This window comes from Narcine bancroftii, chromosome 7 (genome assembly GCF_036971445.1).
Source record: "Narcine bancroftii isolate sNarBan1 chromosome 7, sNarBan1.hap1, whole genome shotgun sequence".
In the NCBI taxonomy this organism is placed as follows: Eukaryota; Metazoa; Chordata; class Chondrichthyes; order Torpediniformes; family Narcinidae; genus Narcine; species Narcine bancroftii.
Window position 1 is genome coordinate 172,045,087 of NC_091475.1, and position 15,670 is coordinate 172,060,756.

The 15,670-nt window shown below is 40.0% G+C and overlaps 1 protein-coding gene across 1 annotated transcript in view; it reads right to left on the reverse strand.

Annotated features, from left to right (window-relative positions):
* The window catches only part of LOC138739389 (rho GTPase-activating protein 20-like), a 106,208-nt gene extending 95,442 nt beyond the window's left edge, over positions 1 to 10,766 (reverse strand). Inside the window, exon 1 of the mRNA XM_069891322.1 lies at positions 10,465 to 10,766. Within this exon, the coding sequence (XP_069747423.1) occupies positions 10,465 to 10,557 (93 nt within the window). The 5' untranslated portion in view covers positions 10,558 to 10,766. The remainder of the gene's footprint in view (positions 1 to 10,464) is intronic.
* Between the last annotated feature and the right edge of the window lie 4,904 nt (positions 10,767 to 15,670).

Below are 15,670 nucleotides of genomic sequence, written 5' to 3' on the forward strand. Positions count from 1 at the left end.
TCTCACTGTCTCTGACGGGACTCCCTTTTGCTTTCTTTCTTGTCTTGATAGTGGTGCTGGGCTAGGAGTACTCTCTGTGCACCTTTTCAGAGCAAATAAAGGAAAAACATACTCCTGTATTTCGCATAAATGACAATAAATGGAATCTTGCCCCTGCACTGTTGAACTGTACTTTTTCTCTTTATCCTGTACTTTGTCCTTGTTACACTATGCCCTTCACTTTTTGACTTACTGTAACACTTTACTCGACACTATTGTTTTATTATTGAACCACCTGGTGTACTTATGGGTTGACTTACTTAGGTAACATGCAAGACAAAGCTGTTGACTGTACCTTGTTATACCTGACAGTAAACAATTCCATAGAAATGATCTGGACTTTGAAGCATAGCCTCCTTTCCCATGATTCTTCTACTCGAGCTCTGATATTTTAAATTCCAGTGAGAATGGCAAATACAGATCTGCTGCAACTGTACCACCAAACCCACTGATCCACAGCCGAGCAAAACACCACAATGGAAGTAGCTGGCAGGGTCTCCTTGAAAATCTTGTCCTTGAATGCCCTCTTGCAGCAGGTTAATCATCTCTACAGAATGAAAGGAATCGATTACCAGGTGACATGGTGACACACAAGTTAGTGTAGTTGCCTCACGGCTCCAGAGACCCAGGTGTGACTGCTTGGAATTCCTCCTGCATTCCAGAGGTGGGATGATAAGTTAATTCACTACTGTAAATTACCCGTTAATACAGGTTAATGACAAAAAGAGTCGAGGAGAAATTAGTGGGCAAGTATGAGAAAGAATAAATTTTGGCAAAATAAGGAAATAGAAATTGGGGTGATAGTAAATTTGGTTAGTAAATATGTGGACGATACAAAAGTAGGGGGAGCTATGGATAGTGAAGATAGTTTTTGGGGATGCAGAAGGATTTGGACTGCTTAGATTCTTCTTTCTTTTCTTTGGCTTGGCTTCGCGGACGAAGATTTATGGAGGGTGTAAAAAGTCCACGTCAGCTGCAGGCTCGTTTGTGGCTGACCAGTCCGATGCGGGACAGGCAGACACGATTGCAGCGGTTGCAAGGGAAAATTGGTTGGTTGGGGTTGGGTGTTGGGTTTTTCCTCCTTTGCCTTTTGTCAGAGAGGTGGGCTCTGCGGTCTTCTTCAAAGGAGGCTGCTGCCCGCCAAACTGTGAGGCGCCAAGATGCACGGTTTGAGGCGTTATCAGCCCACTGGCGGTGGTCAATGTGGCAGGCACCAAGAGATTTCTTTAGGCAGTCCTTGTACCTTTTCTTTGGTGCACCTCTGTCACGGTGGCCAGTGGAGAGCTCGCCATATAATACCATCTCCATCGGGCACACAAAACTCAAAACGGTCAACCAGTTTACCTATCTCGGCTGCACCATTTCATCAGATGCAAGGATCGACAATGAGATAGACAACAGACTCGCCAAGGCAAATAGCGCCTTTGGAAGACTACACAAAAGAGTCTGGAAAAACAACCAACTGAAAAACCTCACAAAGATAAGCGTATACAGAGCCGTTGTCATACCCACACTCCTGTTCGGCTCCGAATCATGGGTCCTCTACCGGCACCACCTACGGCTCCTAGAACGCTTCCACCAGCGTTGTCTCCGCTCCATCCTCAACATCCATTGGAGCGCTCACACCCCTAACGTCGAGGTACTCGAGATGGCAGAGGTCGACAGCATCGAGTCCACGCTGCTGAAGATCCAGCTGCGCTGGATGGGTCACGTCTCCAGAATGGAGGACCATCGCCTTCACTGCTTAGATTAGTGGACTGAAAAATGGCAGATGGAATTTTCCATAAGTGTGAAGTGCTTCATTTTGGGAAAAATAATCAAAACAGGACATATGCCGTGAAGGGGAGGGTATTGAGCAATGCAGAGGAACAGAGAGATCTTGGAATAATGGTTCATCGTTCTTTGAAAGTGGATTCTCATGTAGATAGGGTGGTAAAGAAAGCTTTTGGTATCTGACCTTTATAAATCAAAGCATAGAATATAGGAGCTGGGAGGTGATGTTGAGACTGTTCAAGGCATTGGTGAGGTCAAATTTGGAATGTTGTGTACAGTTCTGAACCTCAAGTTATAGGAAGGATATCAATAAGGTGGAGAGGTTGCAGAGAAGATTTACTAAAATGTTGCCTGGACTGCAGTATCTAGAATGCAAAGAAAGATTGAGTAGACTGGGTCATTTCATTGGAGTGTAGAAGGTTGAAGGGGGATTTGATAGAGGCATTTAAAATTATGAGGGGAATAGACAGAGTAGATGTGAATAGGCTCTTCCCCTTGATGGTAGGTGAGATTGGAACAAGAGGTTGTAAGTTAAGGGTTAGTGGGCAAAAGTTTAGAAGTAACATGAGGGGAAATTTCTTCACTCAGAGAGTATTGACTGAGTGGAATGACCTTCCAGAAGAGGTGGTTGCAGCAGGGTCAATTTTGTCATTTAAGAGAAGGTTTGATGAGTGCATGGATGTGAGGGGATTGGAGGGTTATGGACAGAGTGCAGGTTGGTGGAACTAGTGGAGTTCTTTTAAATTGGTGCGGGCTAGAGGGGCAGAGGTGGCCTGTTTCCGTACTATAATTGTTATATGGTACTAAGTGGAGAACTGTTCTGGGAGTTGTAATGGATCCAATGCATCTTCTTTCTTTTTAACATATTTTTATTGTTTAACATAATAAGCATACATAATAAATGATGACTGCATGATGACTCAATTGTATACAAGCAAATACATGCCAAAGGGAGAGGTAAAATAAGTAATACAATGTGTATATCTACATTAATAGTTATGTAATAACTTCATCTAGAAATAAACATAATGAATGCAGCCAAGTCAGATCCATTATTAGACATATTAAAATAATAAGCATAAAAAATATAAAAAAGGAAAAGCATAAAGAACTAAATTAATTTAATTCCCTCCTTCTAATCAAGATTACCATTTTCTGGAAGAAAAAGAAATCAATAATAATGTGGAATCACCGGTGACCCCTGTAGAACTGACAAAGAATTACTGAAACGTATAATACTTATTGATTTTTCCAATTATAAAAAAATTCTAAGAATGGGCCCCATAACTTCATAAATTGAAACTTTCTACCTTTCATATCAGATCTTATTTTTAGTTAGGGTAAGATCAACTTATCATCTTATTCACAATAAGGTTAACCAAATAAGATTGATATATCTACTGAACATAAATTGCTCCTTTTAGAGTTCAAACCTGAATAAAGGCCAACTTTGCATTTGGAAAGCAAACTACTATGGTTCATTGCACTTTAGATGAATGGACTGAGACAAATGCCGCCAATTCAAGAGAGTCAGGGGGAAGAAGAGAGTGCAGTCAGTATTACTAAGGATAAGATGATTATGAGGAGCGTTTGACAGCTCTTGGCCTGTGTTCATTAACATTTAGGAAAATGAAGGGGATCACATTGAAACATTTTGAATGTTGAAAGGCATGGACAGAGTAGATCTAGAAAGGTTGCTTCCCATAGTGGAAGAGTGGAAGACAAGAAGGCACAACTTCACAATTGAAGGGCATCTGCTTCAAACCCAAATGCATAGGAATTTCTTCAGCCATAGGGTGGTAAATCTGTAGAATGTTGCCATAGGCGATTGTGGAGGCCAAGTCTTTGGATGTATTTAAGACAGAGATTGATAGATTCTTGATTAGCTAGGGCATCAAAGGTTATCAGAAGAAGGCCGGACAGTGGGGCAGAGAGGGAAAATGGATGAGCTCATGATTAAATGTTGGGGCAGACTCAATGGGTTATTTACGCTATATGTCTTATGGGTATGGTCTCATGGGAAGCTGAAGGGGCTGAAGGTGAATAAATTACCTGGACCAGATGGACTATGCCCCAGAGTTCCGAAAGAAGGAGCTGAAAAGATTGAGCCGTGATCTTTCATTAGAGTCAGAAATGGTTCCAGGGGACTGAAAAATTGCAAATTTCACTCCATTCTTTAAGAAGGGAGAGAGGTAAAATCCAGGAAACTGTCTTGGTTGATTAGCCTGACTTCATCCATTATTAAGGATGCAGTTTCATGGCACTTGAAAACAAAAGATAAAATCGGCCAAAGTCAGCATGGATTCCTTCAGGGGAGATCTTGATTGACAAATTAGTTTTTATTGAGGAAATAATGAGCAAAACAAACAAATGAGTCAGTAGATGCTGAATAAGGCTGCTAATTAAGATAGGAGTATGTCTTTTGTCTCTTTGGCTTGGCTTCGCGGACGAAGATTTATGGAGGGGGTAAAAAGTCCACGTCAGCTGCAGGCTCGTTTGTGGCTGACCAGTCCGATGCGGGACAGGCAGACACGATTGCAGCGGTTGCAAGGGAAAATTGGTTGGTTGGGGTTGGGTGTTGGGTTTTTCCTCCTTTGCCTTTTGTCAGTGAGGTGGGCTCTGCGGTCTTCTTCAAAGGAGGCTGCTGCCCGCCAAAAAAGCCACTAGCTTGGATAGAAGATTGGCTGACTGATAGAGGCAATGAGTGGGAATCAGGGGTGCTTTTTCAGGATGGCTTTCAGTGACCAGTGGTATTTCACAGGGTTCAGTGTTGACTCTACTACTTTGTTGTACACAAATGATTCAGATGATGTAATTGATGGCTTTATATCCAGGTTTGCAGATGATAAGAAGGTAAGTGAAGAGGTGGGCAGTGTTTAGGAAGTAGGGAGACTGCAGAGGGATTTGGACAGGTTGAGAAAATGGACAAATAAGTGGCTGATAGAATACAGCATAGCCATGCACTTTGGTGGAAGGAATAAAGGCATAGACTATTTTATAAATGGGAAGAAAATTCAGAAAGCAGAGGTCTAAAGGGGCATTGGAGTTCTAGTGCAGGATTGGCTGAAGGTTAACTTGCAGTTTGAGACAGTGATAAAGAAGGCAAATGTAATGTTAGTATTCATTTCAAGAGCGCTAGAATATAGATGAAAGGTGTAATGCTGAGGCTTTTTTTATAAGGCATTGAACAGAACACATTTGAAGTACAGAGAGCAGTGCTAGGCCCCATATCTAAGGAAGGATGCACTGGCATTGGAGAGGTCCAGTGGAGATTTACAAGAATGATTCTGGGGAGCAGAGGGTTAATATACAAGAAACATCTGTACTCAATGAAGTTCAGAAAGATGAGGGGAGGATCTCATTAAAATATACTGATTATTGAAAGGGCTGGTCAGAGTAGATATGGAGAGGATGTTTCCAGTAGTTAGAAGGTCTAAGACCAGGGGGAACAGCCTCAGGATAAATAGAACAGAGATGAGGAGAAACTTCTTCAGCCAGAGGGTGATGAATGTGTGGAATTTGTTGCACAGACTGTTGAGGAGGCTAAGTCATTAGGTGCATTTAAAGCAGAGGTTGATATGCTCTTGATTAGTAATGGGGCTGAAAAGAAAAATACATTAACCATGCTTCAAATGGTGGAGCAGACTTGATGGGCCAAATGGCCCAAATTCTGCTCCTATCTCTTATGGCCTAATATGGCTAATATGGTTTGAAGCCCATCCCACCCAGGATCAAGTTCCACAGAAGAAGCAGAGACTAATAAATCTAAGAGCTCTGTTTTTGAGCACACGTCTTATAATCAGGTTATGGAAGAATGTAAACCTCTTTCACAGGTTCAGAAGAACAGGGTAGGGTAAAAGTTCATTTTATTTAAAATTTAAGCACACAGCATGGTATCAGGCCATTTCATCCCACACATCTGTGGCATCCATTTACACACAATTAATCTACACCTCCAGTACATTTCGAATGGTGGGAGGACACCAGAGCTCCTGGGGAAAACCCATGCAGACACGGGGAGAACGTACAAACTCCTTACAGACAGCATGGGATTCAAACCCAAGTCCCATTCCTGGTGCAGTAAAGGCATTGCACTAACCATTATACCAACCATGCCGCCCCAACATAGTTATAAATTGTAGATGACTTCACATTTAATGATAATACATTACATTTATTTTAATTTAACCTTGCCTGTGCACCTTCTTCTCATTTAATTTTTAAAAAATATTTTATTTATGATTTTTTCAAACTCCAGTTCCAATAATTCCAAATTCCAGTTCCAATAATTCACAGTTCAACAATCATGTTCATCAAGTATATTTACATTTGTTCTACTGAGTCTAGTTTTATTCCCCTCACAAAACAAAATAACAAAAAAAGAAAACATTAACCATTCAAATAAAGAAACTTGCATGAAAAGGCAAAAATGCTTATTTAACATAAAAAAACAAGATGCCACTGACCGAGGACAAAAAACAAATTAAAAAAGAAAAGAAAAACACATTAACCACAGGGTCTGTCGGAGCTCAACACCCATCCTCCAGGTCTCTAACATTCATCTCAACTTAGCCTAATTGGAACCCTAAACCCTAACCCCTAACCCTAACCCTAACCCAAACTCTATACCACACCTAAAACACAAGTCCAAAATTTCAGATTTTAAACCGTGTCATTTTTGGTGTAAGGTATAATTGGTGGATAAAATTGATCTGACATTAATAAATGATGTCATATTATCAGAGCACATTTTTGACCAATATTGTCCTTGAATCCTTTTCCCCAAGTCAGTGATTCCTCTTCATGCTGATATGGTTTTTACAGTCCAAAAACACTGATGAGCATTACACGGAGAAACTCCAGACTCTCAGCATCCCATGTGGGTGAGGCAGAAAACACAACACATTTCTGCACTAATTACTTCCCAAATCCATTTGTGCCTTCTAAACAGTAAAAACATATGTCAATGCACTCATTTTTCACTTAGTGTTGGCAGGCATTTACTGTAATGTCGACCTCTGGCAATTTTGTTTAATCTGATCCTGATATTTCCCTGCTGTTGATTCATCATCAACACCTTCAAAATAGTAAAACTATCCTTGTTAATTATAAATAAAGCACTTATTAAAGTTTCAGCATAAAAATATATTCTACTAAGAAAACTTGAAACAGTCCCTAACCTCTTCAATGCAGTTTACCGCTATTTGTCATTTATGGTACCTCTGGATTGTGACCAATTCATCTTCCCTAAGTATTATTTTCCTGCAAATAACCTTTATTTTGAAATCTGCTAGGCCTCACTGCTATGCACAAACAAAATAAAGTTATGTTATTTTCTGTAGAGTAACTGCAGGAATTGAGTTTGGAACATAGATAGAACATAATTTGTCCACAGTTGAAAAAATTTAATGAAAGTGTAATTGTTCTTTCTGAAAGCATCTCTTTCTTTCACATGGATACAAACTATTTCTTTCTGCAGGAAGCACAAAGACAATTTTGCAAAATTAGCAAATGCAGCGTTAATCGAGTGCTAAAATACAATTTGATAGAGGAGCAAATAGTTCAATTAATGTTTGATTACCAGCTACAGTTGTATGGGGAAGGGGGAAAAACTTTAAAATTCTTTGGATGGCTGGTCCCTAATGTGGTTATGAGAGATGCACTTTTTAAAAAAGATAAATCGAGTCCGTTTCATCTTCAAAGGATTTTGAATGCTAAGGTTGGCGGGGACGAGTTAGGTCAAGAAGTAATCAACTCAACCCTTCAAAACTTCCTCATTCACCCATAAGATGTGACTGATGAAAAGTGAATTCCGTATGTTCATCTTAGCTCCTTGATGATCTTCCCCAGCAGAATGGTGTTTGGCATTGAAACACCCTGCACTTGGAGTGAAATTAATATCCATTTTGCATAAATACATTTCTCATCACTTACTGTGGGATCATTTAGGGGTGAGGGGAGAAGAAATTGTCAAAGAAGTGGCCACAGAATGTTTCTTTTAAAATTACGCACAAAGTTTTTCATGGAGTGAAGAAAGTCGAATAATTATCTCGCCAGGTCATTTCAGTCAGCTTCCTGAAAAATTCTATATCTAATACAGCGCAGGACATAGGAAACTATTGAAGGAGATTAACAGAAATAGATAATGGGAGGGGAATAAATTGGATTAGAATAGGTTTGATAGGATGAAGATAAAAATAAGATTACATTTCTCAGAGTGGAATGGCTAGCATTATCATGCAAATGTTTGTAGGAGGTTGCCTTTGCTCACAGTGCATCAACAATTTGCATTTCAAGTGAAAGGTGTTGATGGTTACATATGCAGCTGATATTTAAAATCAAGGGTAAAGTAAACGTGCAAAGGAGATGCAAGGGCTTAATGGAAAACAGGGATTTGAAACTTCATGTGGGACAACTTTCCAACAGAGAACGCCATGAGTCATGACAATTATTCAAAATCTGCAAGTCAAAATGGCTCATCAATGATAATTTAGCTAAAGTAAAATGAGTAGTTTTATACTTGATAGTTTATAAAAGTTATGTAAACTAAAAAGGGATTTTGACATGGATTCACTGGAAAGTTATTTTTGTTGTGTTTAAAGGTTATGCAAGGAACAGTGCAAATAGAAAGAAGCAAGTTGTTTACTCCATTACCCGATCTCTATCAACAGACAATATTTAGGATGGGTAATAGAGTAATGTATTTACAGGATTTTGGACTGTGAAACCCTAACAATTGAAGGCATGCTAATATTAAATACAGAATAGATAAGGAATTGAACAGATTCACAGGATTAGGACACAACTCACATAGATGATAAGCAGTAAAACAGGAGAACTGAACTGAACAGCTTTTCTAAATTGTAATTCTATAAAGGGCACGTTCAATACTATTGCCACCTACTAATACCATAAAATAATATAATTCAACTTTTGCCTGCTGTAAAGAAACCAAATGGTCGCTAGGATCATTGTCCAGCACCCCTAAAATTAAGACATTGAGAAGCAAAAGACACCAAGGGCCTGTGGATTCTCATTCAATTAGTCACATTTAAACCAGTAAAAAGGAGTTAATATTCACAGTATCCAAACACGATTCCTTTCTGCAGGATAATTATTCTCTCACTCTTTAGGGTGAGCAAATATTGACGAACGTCTCCAACAGGAGGTGAAGCAATGCCAAGCATTTAAGAAATGCATTGCTCATACTATCCACTCTCTGCCAGGCTTATGCTTACAATCAACCTTCATAAGATCGTTTATTCTGCAAATCATGGAGCGCATTTAAGCGTTTCCATCAGTTAAATATTTTCACCAGTAACTTTATTGCTTACATAACTACGATAATTCAAGCCAAGTCATTAAATTAAAAAGAACAAACGAGTCACCTTCTCAGTTTAAATTAAAAGTTGTATTTATGCTGTAAATAACCCCTCTCCAGAAAGTCCACCGACGTGCGCACGTATGGGTGGTTTGACATCACAGTTTGGTTGGGACATTTTCGGGTTTTTGCTTGACTGTCCAAGTCCGACTTTGCATCCTGATGATGATCAGAAACCCTTAGCGCTAATTTGGCTGGTTTAGATAGTTTAAGTACGACTTGTATCACAAGGAAAACGAAACAATCCTGCACCAATGGATGTAACAACACAACAAAGCTACTTCAATATCAATATAACGACACCCTTAATTAATCTTCCGCCGCCTGACTGTTTCAGCTCCAAGCCATTCCAGGAACAAGCCACCCGACCTAACTGGTCCCCGCCAATCCTTTGAAGATGAATCGGACTTGATTTATCTTTTTTTAAAAAGTGCATCTCTCGTAACCACATGAGACGACCAGCCATCCAAAGAATTTTAAAGTCCCCCCCCCCCCGACAACTTGTTAATCAAACATTCATTGAGCTAATTGCTCCTCTATCAAATTGTCTTTTAGCACTTGATTAATGCTGCAACTATGCAATTGTCTCCATTTGCTAATTTTGCAAAATTGTCGATATACTGATTCCGATTGATATGTCGATAAGGAAAATCAGGCCGGCCCTGATTACCCCTATCTTTCCATTCAATGGGATGCTTATTTTCCGGTCAGTTCTGCGAGTCCGCCTGATAAACGCCAAAAGCCCAAATTGATCACATTTGGATCACACATTAGAATAGGCTTTACCAGCCGTTTTCACACACACTCACAGACATTTCTTGCCGGCAAGCAGTCATCGTTAACACATTGACAGTCACAGCAGAGAAGTTTACAAGTCTAAACCCTTGTCCATGTTTCAGTTGGCGCTGATAACTTGCAGCAAAGACCAGCAATAGAGCATCGTTTTTTTTTCTGGAACGCAGGACTAAGACAAATTTTAAGCTGTGGCCTTTCCCTAATTCTGCCAGGAGAAAGGTTTCTACTTTCGCGTAAAGTCTACCACAAATTAAATCATAACGTGAACCCCCGCTTCCCCCCCCCCCCCGGGTTTGGATCAATATTAAGATAAATTAATCAGTACAAAACTGCCACATACACATAACGACTCCCCAGAATGCAGCCCAATACAGTATTTGTCTAAAGAAATTACAGTGGCTCGTCTCCCGTGAACTGGGGGCTTCGACAGAGTAGTGGGGGTTTATTTGTTCAAGGTTGCCGAAATTTGCCTCTACCTTCTTCTCTGACCCTCTGCAGCCCGATAATCGAGCTTCCCCAGACAAGGATGAAGAACGACTCTGACCAACGTTATCTTGTTGCGGCGACATAGCTTGACGAGGTGTAAATTCCTCAATCAGTCTCTCAATTCATCACACGGACATGATTCACAAAACGGAGAGCTGTCGTTCTTGCCTTCATTCGGCTCAGTTGCAATCTCTTTTCCTCTCATACAGTCAAATAACAGTTTCGGTACAAATTCTGCGTTATCTAGCTATCTGACGACCTAAATAAGCTGAGTTAAAACGGGCGTCATTGCTTTACCATGGATACAACTCCTTTCGGGTCCAACTAACCAGGCGCTGGGTCTTAAAGCTCCACGGGTTACCTACTCTGCAGCGCGCAGATCTCTGCTTATTATGCATCCGTATCCAGGTCCCGTCACTCCTCCCCGGCTTCCAAAATTATCACAGAAACCAACACTCACTTCCCACTCTTTCACCTTCCCGCCCGAATAAACTCCTGTAATGTTTGTTTGATTCAATAAAAATCTAATTCGGTCTAGATTCTATAGAAGTGGAGATTCCAACTGGTTGATATAAAATTCTGGAGATTAAATTACAGCAGTAATTCAGAAAGGAAATAGCCCTCATGCATGGTATAATACCACTAGGATCTGAAGTTCATGGACAGATCTAATGTGCTCCTTTCTGACCTCCAGCCAGGTTTGTTATCAGGGTTCTCTCTTCAGAAAGTTCTAATCTTCAGTCCTATCAGCATCTTCAATCCTCCCCTCTCTATAGCATTACTATGTTTTAAAATTTGTCCCATCCCATTTTCATTCTGCCCACTGCCCTGAGTCAAAGACAACAACATCCTTTGCTTTTCTTCTGAGCTAGTTTCTCAGATAGTTCACTCATTCACTCCAGCTCCCAGAAGTGAATGTGGTGAAAGCATTTAAGTTCTCACATGGACTTATCAGAGCAAGAGCAGAGATCCAGGATGATTGGAAACCAGATTTGTTTTGTATACACACATATGGCCACAGACACTCATCTGTCCACAAACACATGCATATTAGGCACACACACAAACACACACACATTAGAACATTAGGGCTCTTAACGACATGAGTACACGTGAAATCAAACACACATCTTATCCATGTATTTTTATGACTAGGACTACGACTGTCATTTTACATTTAATTTGGACATTCAATGATGTTTGAACTTATCACAGCACTGTCCTCGACTCTTTCAATTCCAGATCTCTGCCACAATACTGCCTGCACCCACCTTCACCCCAAGTATCATCACTCACACCATTTTCCTCTGTTATATCCTGGGTCTCACCATTATGAGTATGACTGCCACTTTTCCAATATGTACAAAAATGTATCACTCTTTTATCACCCTTGGTCCCTGATCAATAAGAATTTACTTACAGGTCTTCACCAAAGAAGGAGCTTTCTCTTTGGATTTCAGGAACATTTCTGTGTTTTGTTGTTAACATTTCCTCATTATTTTCTCCATGCCTTACCCTTCTGGCAATCACTCAAACTAAACCCAATGAGATAGAATTTCATTGCTCTATTGAGCCTCGAGATAAACTTAAAATGCCACAGTAACCACTACCAAGCCCCTTCTCCATATGTTCCTGTCATCATCCCAGCCTCATTTACACTGCTGCAGCCACTTTATCTTCCACATACTCAGTTCATCTAATACTCCTGTCTAGGCTTTTCCAATGTCCCAACATGTGCAGGAGTAAATCACAAAAATCTGTAGGCCCCATGGTTGAAGTATAAACACCAAATACTGGAGAAGCTCAGCAGGTCAAAACAGTGTCCTTTATGTAGCAAAGGTAAAGATACAGAACCAACATTTTGGCCTTGAGCCCTTCCTCGAGGTATGAGAGAATGCTGGCAGGTGTCCTAACAAACAGAGAGAGAGGGTGACAAAGGCAGGAGATGATAGGTGGAGAAAGGAGGGAGGGGACAGCAGCAATGAGGGGGAGGAGGGATGTCTGGGTGGGTAAGGGGGAAGGGAGGGTAGAACTGGAAAGACAGGAAAGGGGGAGGGGAAAGAAAAGGCTAGCAAGTTTAGCAGAAAGCAGCGAAGTCAATGTTAATGCTATCTGAACGGAGAGTTCCCAGACAGAAAATAAGGTGTTGTTCCTCCAGTCTGTGAGTGATCAGGGTGGGATAGTACATCCATAAACCCCCTCCATAAATCTTCGTCTGCGAAGCCAAGCCAAAGAAGAAAGAAGAAGTACATATGAATCTGGGAATGTGACTCAGAATTGAAATGGTTGGCTACTGGGAGGTCGCTGTTTTTGCAGACTGAGAGGAGGTGCTCAGCGAAGTGATCTCCCAGACTGCGACCGGTCTCTCCGATGTAGGCAACGCCACATCAGGTGCATCCTGTCCTCCTTTGATCCTTCACACAACAATCACTGCACCCTTACCAAACATTGTCAGAATCTATAAATATGTCTATTTCCTTACTGCTGTACCCCTATTAGGACCATCTCTCAGCTATTCAAATTCTGGCTTCAATGGTAATTCCACTTACTCTAATCCCTGGATCAAACTTCGCATGTTTATTTTCTATGAGAAAAATGCTTCTTGATATTTCATGTAAATAATTATTTAAAACTAAAACTGTCCTCCCCACCATAAAATATCACAAATTATACCGTTTTCTTTCACTGACTTCATTTCTTTTTCTGGAAAACTGCGTCTTTATAATTCATACTCAAGTTTTAATTATATTCTTGCTATTCCCGGATTAACTTCGAGAACTGGAGAACATTAGGAGCCAGTAAGTGAAGAATCATGTCTAGAATGAAAACAAATATCCTCATCAGCACATTGGTGAGAAAGTGTAAACACACACACACACACACACACACACACACACACACACACACACACACACACACACACACACACACACACACACACACACACACACACACACACACACACACACTTCCCTGTTAGCTGGCCAAACATATCCATGCCAATATGTTACTTCCTACACATTGACTTTCATTTTCTGGAATACCTTGTAACAGGACACCTTATCAAATCATTTCTGGCTATTTGTACAGCTACTAGTTCCTCTTTATGCACAGCACACATTACCCCTTGAACTTCAATCTTTTCTAGGTATATGCTGGAAAAGGTACCTTTGTCCTAAACTCTCAAGGAAATTTGTATGGCAAAGGAAAAAAAAAATTTCCAGGAATGGAATGTTCTGTGTTACCTTTTCAGTATTTCATGGTTTACTTGTCTTTCATCAACAAAAGTTGATTATAATTGGACAGTTTATGAAAGGCATGTAAAATTTGGAAATATATCTGGAACATCAAGGAGGCAAGCTAACTTGGATAAGTTTTCAGAACAAAGGCTACTCTTTGGGTCAACAACTTCTTAAAAGCATTATCTGTGGGTTGAGTAAGTGCATATATTTCTGAGGCTCAGAGACTAACCTAACTGTAAATCAAACAATTGATACTAAAATTATGCAAATCTAGAAGACAATGTTCTGTACTGAGTTATGTTGCTTTCCCAAACTTTGTTGTATTATTTACACATCGAGAACACACTCTTTACTTATTACATATCAAATAACTGGTATTCTTCTCAGGGAAGAGGGATGATATAGCTTTTTGGGGAAGAGTTTTTCTACAATTACATGCCTTGAGAATTGAAATGAAAGCAACTGAACCAACCATTGCATTCAGCAATCCAGTAAGAGCAGCACCTCAAGACTGTAATGTCTATCTGCTTGTAACTGGAAGGAATCTGTTTCACCTGTAGAGGGTGATTCTCTTTAATCTACAATGAGAAAACACCCAAAATGCAGTTTATAATAATAAAAAAGACATGATATGATTTCCAACAGTTGAAACATAATCAGCAATATATGTTCATGTCAGGATGATATGTGTAAAGCAAAAAAATAGGCACTGGAAATCTGAAATAAAATGGGAAAATGCTAGAAATAATCAACAGCTCAGGCACTCTCTGCAAACTGCTGATCTATCAGATCGAAAAACAGCACTATGAGAAGGTAATTACGCCCAACGTTCTAGAAGTTTGAAACGTGACCATGGAAATAAAATTTAGTCAAAGGTAATGTAAATGTATGTCTCTTTATTTAGGCTCGATGAATGTTGATGCGTCTTTATAAACAAAGGATTACTTTTTTTCTCAGCACTCCCAGGCTTCTGACACAGTAAAATAAGATTGAAAATGTTTCCATGACAATTGACTGAATATTATGGTGATGTCGCTTTCCAAAAATTTGGAATTGCGGGTAGAACTGTCAGAAAGCAGGTCAACATCAAAGCACACAAACCCGAGATTACCTGGGAAATAGTACATCATGACTGGAAAACTATAACATACAGTTGACACGACATTTGCTCCTGCAATTTCTGGCATGTGTGGATTCATGCAGCTGCCCCCATGATTGAATATACTTATAAGTAAGTACTCCTGCATAATGAACTCCTGGGTTACATTGGCAGTAGAGCTGTTGTCTCTCATAGTCCCAGCAACTCAGATTCAATCCTGACCTCATGTGCTGCCTTCTGGGAACTTGTAGGTTATCCTTGTGACAACATGATTTTCATCCACATCTCAAAGATACAGGTTGATCGACCACTGTAAATTGTCCCTAGTGTAGTAGGAATAAGGGGAGAATATAGGGTAAAAGAGTGGCAGAATGGTTTTGTGGTGTGGCAAACCTAGACGTGAGATGTTAAATAGCAGCCTTCTCTGTTGTATGGAAGTAAGGAATATGTTTATGCATTCACCAGGGAGAGGAAAGATTTGAAATTTTTGTAAAAAGGAAGAAGGAATATTAATGTGTTCAAAAACCATGAATTAACTCTCAATTTTCTGTAACGTGGTGGCATTCCCCCTTTGAAAAATTTGCCTGGTTAGATCATGCTGCAAAGGGAAGGTTCAGATGGAGATAGATCGTTCTCCATGGAAGAAAATTGAGTGAATGGGTTTTCTTGTGCAATTCATGAGCACATACTTCAATCTGCTGTACCTTACAGGAAATCCAAAAGTTAATTAAAAAAAAACTAAATGACAAGGAAAAGAACATACAGCATCACTGTGTGTTGAATAATGACATCAGCATACAGGAATGCAAGAATTCTGAATTTGGTTTGCTTATTCTACTCACCCCATGATCTGAG